At 37.6% G+C, this 13,877-nt stretch overlaps 1 protein-coding gene across 8 annotated transcripts in view; it reads left to right on the top strand.

The window, feature by feature from the left end:
- VEGFC (vascular endothelial growth factor C) overlaps positions 1-13,877 on the top strand; it is a 249,332-nt gene that overhangs the window by 216,255 nt on the left and 19,200 nt on the right. For all 8 annotated transcript variants that reach the window (XR_013930816.1, XR_013930817.1, XR_013930818.1 and 5 more), the window contains 2 exons: positions 1,095-1,285; positions 12,047-12,198. Coding sequence is in view for 4 of the 8 variants with exons in the window: in XM_080405154.1 (XP_080261280.1) it covers positions 1,095-1,285; positions 12,047-12,198 (343 nt within the window). In the remaining 4 variants the exon portion in view is untranslated. The remainder of the gene's footprint in view (positions 1-1,094; positions 1,286-12,046; positions 12,199-13,877) is intronic.

Here is a 13,877-nt window from a genome sequence, read left to right as displayed (position 1 = left end):
ATATTGCCTTTCAGATTAATTCCTATGGTGTATAGAACAGCTAAATAATAATCTTTTGCTTTGAATTATACTCTTTGAGTTTAAAAAGTAAACGTGTTCAAATTAATTTCACGTTAAGTGTGTAAGTATAGAATTTAATGTTTCTAATATATAGTATCCAAGTGAAGTGCTGTGTGGGACCAGCTATGCTTACCTGGGGGAGATGTGCAGTACTTCAGGCTTCACTCATGGTGAGACTCACCCCAGCCATAGCAGGAGGGAGATGTACAGCTGTAGCTGCTGGCCAGCAGGTTGAGGGAGGTGATTCTGCCCCTTTGCTCGGCTCTGGTGGGACCCCACCTGGAGCGCTGCGTCCAGCTCTGGAGCCCTCAGCACAGGAAAGACATGGATCTGTTGGAGTGGGTCCAGAGGAGGCCACAAAAGTGATCAGAGGGGTGGAGCACCTGTCCTGTGAGGAACAGCCAAGAGAGTCGGGGTTGTTCAGCCTGGAGAAGGGAAGGCTCTGGAGAAACTCTATTGCAGCCTTTCAGTACTTAGAGGGGACTTATGAGAAAGATGGGGAGAAACTTCTTAGTAGGGACTTGTGATAGGACAAGGGATAATAAAGAAGAGATTTTTCATAATGAGGGTGGTGAAACACTGGAACATGTCGCCCAGAGAGGTGGCAGGTGCCCCGTCCCTGGAAACATTCAAGGTCAGGTTGGATGGGGCTCCAAGCAACCTGATCTAGTTGAAGGTGTCCCTGCTTATTGCAGGGGGGTTGGACTAGATGGCCTTTAAAAGTTTCTTCCAATCCAAACTATTCTATAATTCCATGATTCTATGTCATATGATCTACCCAATCTTTTTAGGTTCCCCTTGTAGCTCTGCTGTGACTTTCCTTCTGCTCCATGACAATATGCCGCATCCCTATGAAGAAGAAAAAATAATTAGAAGTTAACATAGAGAGATGTGTACTGAATAAAAGGTGTGACTAGCAATTACATTTTCGGTTCTAAATCAAAAAAAAAAAAAAATCCTACTAATTTACTGCAGGAAAGTATTGTTTTTAAACAGTTACTTTATAACACATGAAATTCCCTGTAACTTGGCAGGTATTGATACTGAATGGAGAAAAACTCAGTGCATGCCACGTGAAGTGTGTGTGGATGTGGGAAAAGAGTTTGGAGCAACTACAAACACCTTCTTTAAACCCCCATGTGTATCCATCTACAGATGTGGAGGTTGCTGCAATAGCGAAGGACTCCAGTGTATGAATGTCAGCACAAATTACATCAGCAAGACAGTAAGTTCTCACTCTTACTACAGTCCAAGTGCTCCTTGCAAATCCATTTGTGATCATGCATATTTTAAACCTTCTTACTTACTACACGGAAGGAAAAGAATCAATTCCAGAATACATAGGAAAAACAGCTGAAGAGACTGCTGCCCAGAAGAAAGTGTTCTCTTTTCCCCCAAATATATTCTCTTCTCTCCTTTCCCTCTCCTCTCCCTCTCCTCTCCCTCTCCTCTCCCTCTCCTCTCCCTCTCCTCTCCCTCTCCTCTCCCTCTCCTCTCCCTCTCCTCTCCCTCTCCGGGGGGTGGGGGGGGTGGGGAGCAGGGGAATAAAAAAATTATGATGCCTTGTTCTCAGTTTTGAGATTATCCATGAAACATAATTCTGTCCTTTTTTTTTTACATCTACCATTTGCCTGCTGTATGAGGCAAGCAATCTGGAAAACTAACCTTTAATTTTATTAGTGAAGACTGCTTTAGGACGTGTGCAGACACAATGCATGTTGCAAATAAACCTTTTAGGAACCCAAATTTACTATATTAAGAGATATTAGTGTAACATACCTGTTCTTTTTGTTTTAGTGCACCTTCCTCAGGTATATGTGCAGATTTTATTCAAGTTCAGGGCTAGTGATCAGGTAGGAGTGTGCAGAGATTAAGCATTGAGCCTGTGGGCTGCCTTTAAAGGATGAGCATACATGCATTATTCTGTTTCAAGTAGCTATCACAGTTATCACAGTTGTCTTAAAACAACATTTCTCTGAAAAATCACATAAAAATAATCATGCTTCAGAATGTTTGCTAGGATAGTTTGCTTTTGTTACGGTATTTGGTAGGAGTTTTGTTGGTCGTGGGCCTTTTACCTCATCTTTCTGATACTTTGAAGAAAACTAATTTTAGTGTAAATCTTGCTTCCTTTTTCAACTAGATTCATCGAGCTGAAGATGCAGTACATATTAATAAGGAAGATACACAACTGCATAGCTAACTATGAGATTGTAGCCCCTGGAAATGTCACTACTTTATTGCGAAACTTCTTAGTGCTCTGAGCCTTCTTGAGGCCAAAAAGGGAACATAAAAAAACCAGAAAAAAACCAGCTTTTTTTTTTATAAAATAATTTTTTTGTCCTCATTTCTCACCAAATCTGTCTGTCTGAAGTGGCGTATTCTAGCAAGAATTTTCAATCCTAAATTTAAGCTAGTGGTAGACAGCCACACAAAGCAGGAATAATGCTAACTCAAAATAGCTTGAACAAGGAAAACTACAACGCTGATTTCGTTCAGGCCCATAGCTATTCCCACAAACAGCTGTCCTAATTCCATTTGCTTGAAAGATGCAAATATAATTTTCATGTTATAAACCAAGAAATAGGACTTTTTTTTTTTTTTCATGGATTTATGAAGTTCAGCTTATTGGAATGATCTAGTTACAGAGAGAGTTGTTCCACTTAGCACAGATTTCCTGGTCTTTGAGCACCATATCAGTTTGGGGTAAATAATCCCTTTCTATTCATCTTTCTGTTCTTATCTATTGAGTGAAGTAATTTATTTTTGCTAGTAGGAAATGTTTAGTGCTGAGTTTCTTTTTTAAGTTCTTGATGTCATTGGTGATATGATATAGAAGTAGTTAAAGATTGGAGAGATTCTGAAAAAGAAAATGTTAAAGGACTTGTCAGAAAGAAGAAAGAGGCAACAACATTGTTTTGTTTTCTTACTTATACTGTAAAAGCAAGCAATTTAATCTCTGAGTTTTCTGTCTTGCTTCTGCTTTCCAGTTTTATCTGGTCCTTGACAGAATGCAGTTTTAAAAAAACCCTTAATAAAGGAAGAGAGCTATAGCTATATCTCTTCATCTGTCATCATCTCAAATCTTTTTAAAGTTATGTGACCACAGCTTACCCTATATCAGATGAGAATTAGGAAGAAAAAAGTATTGGATTCAAGACCCTTCTGTGGAATTCAGGTACCCTACACACCTATTTTCACTACTGTTTTCCTTTTGTTTCCTGAATGAAATCAGAACAAATGGTTAGTAACTAGGCATCTTCTGTTTTTTCATCTCACCATTTTTGTAGTTTTGTTTTTGGTGTGTAAATTCCAAAAGATAACTTCATGCTCTTCAGCCTGCAGAAGAAGTCTTAATGGGAAATTAACTTTTCAGCTGGAGGTCTTACTGTGAGGGCAAGCTCTAGCATCGGTTCCAGACATTAAAGAAAGTTGATATCAGCTTTCATCAAAATTAATCAAAAAGAAAAGAGCTAAGCATAGTAATTATTTTTATGGGGAGCAAATAATTGATCGCCAGGAGAATGGACTAGGTCAGATGTTCCCAGATTGGCTTGTGGAACACTGTGGTGGTTCAGAGAGAGGTCAATAGTTCTGTAGTTTGGGCTGTGTTCCCCCTTTCTAGCCACTTAACTTTATTAAGAGAAAAACAGAAAAGTATCCCGCTTTGCTTTTAATGCCATTTTTTCCACAAAGATCATTCCAGTAGTTGCTAAGGGGTGTTTATACATGATGAGGACATGAGACCATTTCTTAATTAAGCTATAGTACGAGGTTTGAGAACCCCCTAGGCTAATTCATAAAATGCAGTAGATCTTTTTCTTCCTTTACCTGTGACACTGCAATAGCCCAACTTTGCAGGTGGCGGCTTGTTTAAGGTCTGTGGGGAAGGTGGTTGGTTGGTTTTTCGTTTCGTGGTGTGGTTGTGTTGTTTATTTCTCTAATTGTTATTAATCAAACAACTGTTCTTTTTCACATGGCACAGCTAGTTCAACAGCAGTTAAAAAGGTTTGGACCTACCTGGTGCAACAACAGCCTGTCCCTCAGCTGTACATTTTTTATGCCGCACCTATAGGTACTTGCGTATAGGTTGAAGGGCAGCAGTGAGCAGATGTCAAAGAGCCAGCTCATTCCAGTCTTCCTCTTGGCTGGCAGGGTGGACAGTTTTTTGGCTTCTTTCAGATCATTTGATAGAAAGGTCCTAAATCTTCTTGTTTCATGGTCACAGTAAAAGTCCCTCAAGGGAAAACATCTTTCCAAGCAGTTTCAAATTAGATGTAGGGGAGCTTTTCTCACAGGAAAGAAGTTAACAGCTTAAAATTGCTTGCCATATTTGAGATGTACATGGTGTTCCTTTACACAGTTTGGAGATGCATATGTCATAAGAATTTTCAGTTGTTTTGAACTTTACCACTTACGCCTTTTCCCATGCATTTTTCTGTTAGGCTGATGATTGTAATGATATAGTAGGTACTATTAATAGTGGGAGATACAGCAGTATAATTTCCAAATGTTTTTTATTAGAATTTCTGGGAGGAATAAAGTGATTCAAATATAAAAAGATAAAATAAGGAACCCGAGCATATCAAACAGATATGAAATGTATTATATCACGTAAGTTACCTGTTGTTGTATCACACATAAGCCTTGAAATACTGTTTTTTAAAAAAAGTTAGTGAAATAAATAACGATTGTGTACCATTTTTCTGATAGCTTCTGTTCATTCTTTCCAGTCTGGTATCCTTAGCTTAAAAATCTCTCTAGATACATTGTGCTTTGTTACACTGGTTATACTTGGCCAGCCTTACTGACACTTTAGGCAGTGCAAAGATCACAAGTGATGGAAACCGAGAGTCAACCAGTTTAAGGGAAACTTGCCAAAATAAACCACAGTCTATCGGACAAACATAGAGTAGTTCCTGTAAATCTGGGGGGAAAATCATACATAAATCCTATATTTGAAAAGTTTCTAGAATGATAAGCTTCCCTCGTCTGATACGAAAGTAACTGTTTTGATTATTTTATATTTTGGAAGTCATTGATCATCATAGTAATTGTATTTGTGCTGATACAATGGATATTGGCGCATATGACAATAGTGCTGAACAATTTATTTTAGCTGCTGAAGCAAAGAAATACTAAGTATAAAAATCAACAGTTCTTCTGGAAAGTATGGTATGAAGTCCTTCTAGTCTGAAGAAGGAGCTATCAATGCAGTGAATCAACAATACATGCCTTTCTAAGGATCATTGAGGAGGAATAGATGAGAATATTTTTTTTCCGGAATTCTGATAGCAGTTTTGGTCAAGCATGCAGAGATTCCTGTCTGCTGTTAGATATAATTTTTTAAAAAATTAATATTAAAATCATGGTGAGCTCTAGGTCACGGACCAGACTCTGGTCCCACCCTCATTTCAGTTCTCCACCGCGGCTTTAAAAATGGCCGACAGAAGAGCGTGGCCCGTTCGGGAACTGAAAAGAAGCCGCTACAGGGCTGTTGTGGGATGGAGCACACAGGTCTGCCCTGGAAGCTCTTGCAAGGACAACTGAAGAAATAACAAGGATGGGAAGAAGGGGGACTGGTGCACTTGGCTTCATAGTAATTGCAGGTTTTGGAGTGCCAAAGGCCAGGTCTGGTTAGGGAGAACAATTCAGAGACACCTTTGCCTGGTGTACTCTTGCTGTGCTTCTCACTTGAGGAGTAAAGAGCATATGCACCGATCTTCAAGGATTTAAAAAAATGACATGTAAAAGAATGAAAATTCAGGGGAAAAATTGTTTGTAGTTGCACACAGGATTGTAAAAGTGATCTAATTATTCACTTACCTTTGTATTAGTCTGAAAAGTTCTTTAATTATTTACCTGTCTCTACTGGAAGGCAGAAAATAGAAGTATATGAAGCTGACGTTCAGGTCAGCTGACCATAGGATATGCTGCCTTTTAATTTTTTCTGGTGCAGTGGAATGAAAGTAAAGTATTAAGCCTAGAATATACCTTACTACAGATAGTGTAATCCAAATGTATGAAGAAAAATTACCTTCCTTCATTTTTGAAAATGAACATTTCAAGTTATGCTAGGTTGAAAGACAGTTATCAAGTCATCTTGGTAATTGTCAATGGGAACTACAGAAAATACATATCCTCAAATAATAATAACAAAAAATGTCTTGCAACCAAAGTTCTTTTTTAAAATCCATATAGTACCAATTACTGTCAGAGTTTTAGCACAGTTTCTATTTAAGTCATTTACTATACATTTCTCTAGAGCTTTTTCATGACAGAGATGAATGGGGAAAAAACCATTTATAGTCACGCATAATCTTGTTCCACGGTAAACAACTCTAGCTTAAGTAGCCTAATATTAAGATTATCCATCATACTCCGTTATAAACTGTATTGGCATCCTTAGCCTAACTTCGCTATTCTTTAACAATAGAGGTTGACATTTTTCTGCCAGATGTGCTGGGTTTGCTTTTAGTTTTTTGCTTCAAAACCTCAGCAAAAGTGGTGGTTCTGCTTTTTCTTAGACCGGAGTAAGAAAAAGTGCATATGGCTTTATCAGTAAAAACAAAAAATGATGGGTTTTTTTGATCTAAAAAAAAGTTCATGTTTCCTTGTTTTAGGTAAAGGATACGATATTTGTTTGCTTGTATTATGAATGTGTGTTTCGTTGTCTTTGAGACAATCTGCATACATTTAAGTGTTAAAAAAAAGAAAAAAGAAAGAGCTAGGAGGCAAATGGAATTGTTAGGAGACTTGGCTTTCTTCGTAACTAGAACACTTTATAACCTGGAGCTGAACAAAAAATCTGATGCAGTTTCAGATCTAGGAACCTAAATCCCATCATCTAGGGAGAATCTGTCATTGGTAGACCCACCTTTTGTTGGGAAGGAATGAACCTGGTTGTTCCAAAAGCAGCTGAGCCAAGATGTATGTGTGCCAGAACACTAAAAGTTATGCTAAGGAACCCAAAAAGAGGGAAGGGAAATCAAGCTCCATGGGCTGGCTGAAAGGGAAATTTTGGGTGGGCTGAAATGAGAGGAGGTTGGCACAGAGGTGAAGACCTTAGGACACAAGGGCTGAGCACAGTACTTTTGAAGAGAAATATTAGAAAATACAAGAAAGACTGGAAGACCTGCCATGAGGCTTTCAGTGACAAAACAGCCTTGGACTTGGCTGAATGGCATGTATTCGGTTCTTGTGAAATTCGTTAACTACGTATGGTTTTCAACTGTTCTTCAGTTATGTAGAGCTTCCATTAGTATGTGTTACACACTAAGATTAACAGTATGTTACTGATACATGTTTATGATACTAGCTTCTGTGGAAGAGGTCAGAGCTTTGACTGCGATTTTGTGTGATTTAATTTGTTTTGTTTTGTTGTATGTAATGCTCCATAGCTGTGCTATCGCATACTGCTTCAGTGGGTATTTTCCACTGCTTTCTTGACAATGCGGCGTTAGTAGCACAAACGTGCAGGACAACATGGGCAAGTTGAGTCTAATATTTTTCTTTTAACTTGTATTTGCATCCAACTCTAGCAATACTTACGTAATGTACTTTGATTTGCTGTTTAATGTGCTATAATTATAATTTTTTTTCTGAAAACTGCAAGCAATAAATGCTTTGAAAACACTGCTCTAATCGCTACTGCTGTCAGATCTCATGTTCTAGGGACTGAACCTCATTTTTTGTAGTCTTTAGTCCTAAATGTCTGGGTTTAGGCATTGGTCCCTGAAGAACAGACCTGAAGGATATGTCTTTTACCTATTGCCTGTAGTGTGAATTAATCCAATTTTTACTATGATATGAAGTTGGGAAGGAAGAGAAGATTTGGGCCTCTAAGAATACTGTAAAACCAATCCTTTACCAAGTGAGAAGTCAGACAGAAATATAAGCCATCAGATCTCCAAGAAGAGGTACCCATTTGGGCAATATGGGTACCAGCAATAGCAGCCACAACCAGTAGTGTTGCCAGCAAAGAAGGGAGTCAAGAACCAGCCTTATACACTGTTGTTACGGTGCATTTCTCGTAGAAATATCCTTTCTAGATACTGACATTTGGCTGTGACGTGTTGCCCAGCATGCCCTGTAGTGACAATAGGTGTTGAACTTATTGTTCTGGTGGATGAAGATGAGAAAGAAATAAATTACGAGATGTTAGCAAAACCAGAAAGCATTACACAATGTCCGATCTTACCTAATTTGAAGTGATTTATTAAGATGATAATTCAAACCCAGCTTATGTATATTGAGAGTTTACTCACACTTAAGCAGCTTCATTGGATTTAGAGATGCTGCTATCACAGCTGAGAGCAGAATATACATTTTTGTTTTAGAGTGGGTCTTCTTTAAAATGCCAGAGATTGTTTAAACTGAATTATTCTGAGTATTAAATGCGTTTTCTGTAACAGAATACTTTTCAAGAATGTATTTCTTGTGAAATCTCTTCTTGATACAGTTTCATTATCAGAAGATAAGAATAAATACCTCATTTTTCAGTATGCATCAGAATATAGTATCCTGATAGCGTTTGCAGAAAAGTGAAGAAAGAACAAATCAGTATTTCCAGCCCCAGTATTTCACATCCATCAGTCCCGTTAATGAAAAATAGATCTGGTTTATGTTCTTCAAAATGCTAGTTGGTGTATCATCTTAAGCACTTGCCAAAAGTGAGGACTAGAAGTGTAATACCAAATATAATATAATACAGTATCTAATATAAATAGTTGTCTTAAGTTTTTTACTTTATATATGAACAGTAGCTACTATTAGGTGATGTAAAATACATTGCTGTTAAGAGAATTTAGTTGAACAAACTGAAGGAGATTCAGTGAAGTTAAGGAAGCTAGTCTACCTTTACATTGTTTAACTAGGGGTGTTTTGCATTGCACCACTGAAATGTTTATGGGAATAGTTGTTAGCAATACTTACCTCTAAACTGATAACCTTTCGTAGTTTAGATGGAAGGATAAATGTAGATTAAGACAATGTTCACCATCATTTCCACTCATGATTGGTATGTCTCAGGTGTTCCAGTGAAATCTCTCTCGGTGCACTCGGGATGCCAAACAGGAGGACAGTTAGCCTGCCAGGGACCTCTTTTAGCTGGTTTGGAATTGTAGCAATAGTCCTACACTGCCGTCTCCAGGAGTCTGGAGTCTGCTGTGCTTTGCAGCGTGGCAAACCGATCTCCAAGAACAGAGGAAGAACAGAACATGCCCTTTTTTCTAGTCACCTGAAGTTCAGTCCATGCAAAGAATCATGCGTCTTCAGTTTCAAAGTTTTATCAGTTCTCCCTATAGTGGGTTTTTACTTCACCTTTGGAAAAAGAAGTTCATACTGTGATAAGAAAGCAGAGAGAACAAGATTCTGTTTACATGTGTAGTATTGTAATTAAGTCCATACTCTTTCTTCTGCCTCTCAATTCATAAATGTCTTTTAAGAATCAGTTTTCTTATATTTAGTATAGTAAAGGCTTTTGCATCTGTAGATTCTTAGCTATCCAGATTTTTAGAGGTCCAAACCTGTTGTGCTGTCCTTCTGAAAACACAAATTGTTTAAAAAAAAGGTACTCTCGCATATATAGATGTTTTGTCATTTGATTAAAGATCAGTATTTAAAAAACAGAAGCCCAAAGAACTCAGCATGTATTTTCTCAAATGTGTACTGTATGCAGAAATGAAAGCTATTTTTCATAAACACAGTCCTCTCTGTCTACATCTACACCACCACCTTCATCCTTTCTAATTTCCTCATTTGTGCATTATAACAAAACCTATGATGGCCTTCACGTAGGTGCCTATTTTTAAAATAAATTAGTAAGTACATAAAGCAACATTACATCAGTATGAGAATTATATCTCTGGGTTATGATTATTGCTCTATTTGGACGAGGCATCTTGGTAGGAATTCCTTTTGTGATTAATTTAAAGGCACTTTTATAATAGATAAGGGTAAATATTGGTTTTGGATGCCAAAAGGGATTGTAAATATAATAAAAAGTTGATCAGAAAGTCTCTTTCCAGAAGTCTGTGTTGAACTTTGTCAAAACCCTGGAGGTATGTCTGGTGAGAAATAGGCATTCATTTTATTGGTACCAAACTTTAAACTAGACGTGGACTTGTGCCCTTATCTTACTAATGACTCAAGACCAAAATTTTAATAAGTGTTACTTACTTTGCAGCTGGAGCAAGAATCCAAGTGCTAATATGCTTTGGCTGGAAGTCTGTCTAACAAGAGAAGCTCTTCATGGTAGCTCCCTAGAAAGACAGAGTTTTTTCATCAGTATTTAAAAGATGAAGGAAACAATTTTCTGGTTTGGATTTCCTTCTACATAAGTAAATACATACCAGCTTGCATTTCTAGACTCTAGTGGGGGAAAAAAAGCACATTTAAAACTAACGGAAGGGATGTGGTGCTTTTGCAGCAAAAATAATAGCATTGTAATCTTCTGTTAACAGAATCTAATACAAATATAATACTTTTGCAGTTTTAGTTCTTGTACGATGACATTCGGAGTGTTAGACTTTTTTAAAGTTGCAGTCACTAAATGATGTCAAAATTTGTTGTGTGAAACAGGTAATACCTATCAGACTTAATGATGCTTTATACAATTCAGGTGTAAGTTCTATGATTCAGGTTTATTAATAGTACAAGCTTTATCGTTGGCTGCACAAGTGCCCTTTTACCTGTGAGTACTTGGTGAATACATCCCATACTGCTGTACCCGCGTGCTTGTTAGTACTCAGGCTCTCTTGCATACTTCAGTGCCAAGGTACTCTTTTCAGGACATCTTGTAAATGTACTTCATACTCTCAATCATTTAAAATTACCAGTATTTTGATTACATTTGCATGCTGCCTATATGCCATACTATAAAGTTATTGATTATAAAAAATCATTGCAAATAGATCTCAGCTAAAAAAATAAAATCTAGTTATACATTCTCATCAACTGAAACTGGAATAATAACCAATGACCACGTTTTTAAATGCAGTGAAATCCCCAGAAGGTGCAGAAATATATTTGGAAAAGCAACTATGTACCTAAAAGGCAACAGTGCACTATTATCCTATTAAAAATACTATAAAAAAAAAAAAAAAGAGTTTGTAAGGCTTTGACCTAAAGTATTTGTCCCAACTAATTTTCAGGAGGCTATTGAAATCCGTGTTTCAACAGTGAAACCTTCTTAATTTGATGAAGTAGGTGTCCTGAATTAAATACTGAAATGAGCCTCACTGTTTGTCTGTTATCACGTTCTCTTTTTCCGCAAGGTATCACTGAAGCTGTTCTCTTCCACCAGCTGAACTAATTTCCTGCTAAAATTAGAATTTTATTCATTCGCATACATGATTATTTTATTAATAGTGGATATTTCTTAATATCTTGAGAAAAAAATAGTTCAAGATGCATTCTGTTAGGGTAACCATATAATTTGCGTTGATACAAATACTGGAAAGTCAAAAATACAGCATGCTACAGTTCAAAACTTGTTCATCCAAAAATGTTTTGATCTAAGTCCAATGTATTGCTGTTTTACACAATGTTTTTGTAATTGTGCAACTGATGTATTAGGCTGTAGCTTACCCCCTTTTAAAATTGTTCTGGTTTTCCAACTTTTTGAAGCACCTTCCAAATATTACGGTTTAGGTTTTTTTAAAAGGCTGCCAATTTGAAGTCATTTTGTCTAGAAAAATGTGTTGTTTGTACATTTTCCTCTTTGAATGTTAAATGTTACAGTAAGCAAACAGGCACGTAACACGGTTTAACGCTAAAAACATGAATTGCCGTACCACAGCGATTGTATTCATTTTGCACATCACGATTTTTTAGCGGTACAATTGACTATGCCACTGAAGGATGGCAGAGAACAAAAACCTAAAACTTAAATTCCGTATAGGTTTTTTGTATGTCCTTATGTTATTTTTAGTTGCACTGTTGCTGATCTATAAAAACATGCTTTCCTTTCCTTTCCCTTTTCTAGTTGTTTGAGATCACAGTGCCTCTCTCTCACGGCCCCAAACCGGTAACCGTCAGCTTTGCCAACCACACGTCCTGCCGATGCATGTCCAAGCTGGATGTTTACAGACAAGTTCATTCTATCATAAGACGTTCCTTGCCAGCAACACAAACTCCGTGAGTATGAGACCTTGTCTTTTCTTTTGCATTATGAGCAAGCCTATATAATTAGATTTAAAATGTTGCTGGAAGCTTTCACAATTAAGATAGGTGAACGACACAGTAGTAGTAGCAGAGTGCATTTTGCAAAGGAGCTAGTACTGTTTTACACGAAGGGAATGTTACTTTAGTAACATTAGCTTTTTACCCAGTGGATTAACTGGGGCTAGCTGATTTTAAAATGAAGAATAATGTTGTTTGTGGGGTTTGTTTCATGGAAAGAGCTGCAATGCAATTGAGGCTTGAAGGAAACATTAAAATCAACTTCTTTATCTGTTCTTGATTACCTTTTTTTTAAAAAAAACACTTTTTCAAATAAGGAGTGCACAGCATCTCTGTCTCTTAAATATTTTCCTATTTAAAATGTTGTTGAAAAAAAAGGCCTGGGAATCTTTAACTCCAGATCTTTTTGGAGATCTTCATATGCCAGAAGCAAAAATAAAACAGAATGGGAAGGGGAAATAAGGGATTAATTGACAGTTCACAGAATTAGCATATTGATTTGTTTGGTGATTTTGAATGAGAAAGAAGAAATCTGGCACTGAAGCAACTGTTACTAAAATACTTGAAGAACTCCTTCCCTTCATTTTAGAGGACTGAGTGATGATTTCATTATGTATAAGTATTTAGGAGACAAAACATACATAATGGACTAACAGTTGCTTCATGGAAGGACCAATAACTGCAAGCTGAACTGGAATCAATTGTAGACATTTTTAATACGGCAAGTGAATAGTGTAAAATGCCCATAAGTGTAAGTTAGGTTGTTTTCTCTCTCTTTTCAGTCAGTTGAAGTCTGGATGTTTTCTGACATGTTCCAACCAAACACAGATTATGTTCTATTTGTATTCTAATTATTGAATTTGTTCATCAAAACATGAATCATAAACAGTGGATTAGAAAAATATTAGGAAATAAATCTATCAATAGTTAAATAATTGCATAATTAACACATTAGAAAAAAATCAAAAGCCAGAAGTCATTAGTGAAGTCAAATTATGCTCACTGTTGGCAGCTTCTCGGTGCTTCCAGATTAAGAGCAGTTAGAATTACTAGTGCAAGACTTTATTTTAGCCAGGAACCTGTAGTTAGAGGGAAGTAAGCATACAGATACAGGACTTTGACCAGCGCTCACAGGCTGGCTGTGCTGTGAGTAAGGGAATCACGCTTCAAGAAAGGTAAGTGTCCTGGTTTCCACCAGGATAGAATTAACTTTCTTCTCAGTCGCTGGCATGGTGCTGCGTTTTGGATTTAGTATGAGAATGATGTTGATGATTCACCGATGGTGTAGTTGTTGCTGAGTACTGTCCATACAAAGTCAAGGGCGCTTCAGTTTCCCCTGCTCTGCCGGTGAGCGGGGGCACGAGAAGCTGGGAGGGAGCAGAGCCGGGACAGAGCTCGACTTCCCCAAGGGATATTCTAGACCATAGAACGTCACGCTGAGTATATCACGGGGGGGGATATCACCGGCTTGGAGGGGCTGAGCGCTGCTCGGGGCTGGCTGGGCACCCGTCAGCAGGTGGTGAGCGGTGGGTTTTATTCCTCTCTCTCCCTTTCCTCTTCATTACATTCACTGTTGGTGGTGGTGGTGCTTTATTTAAATTACTAAACTGTTCTCACCTCAACCCATGGGTTCT

This window comes from Falco punctatus (assembly GCF_963210335.1).
Source record: "Falco punctatus genome assembly, chromosome: 1".
Lineage (NCBI taxonomy): Eukaryota > Metazoa > Chordata > Aves > Falconiformes > Falconidae > Falco > Falco punctatus.
This window is presented reverse-complemented; position numbering and strand designations above follow the sequence as displayed.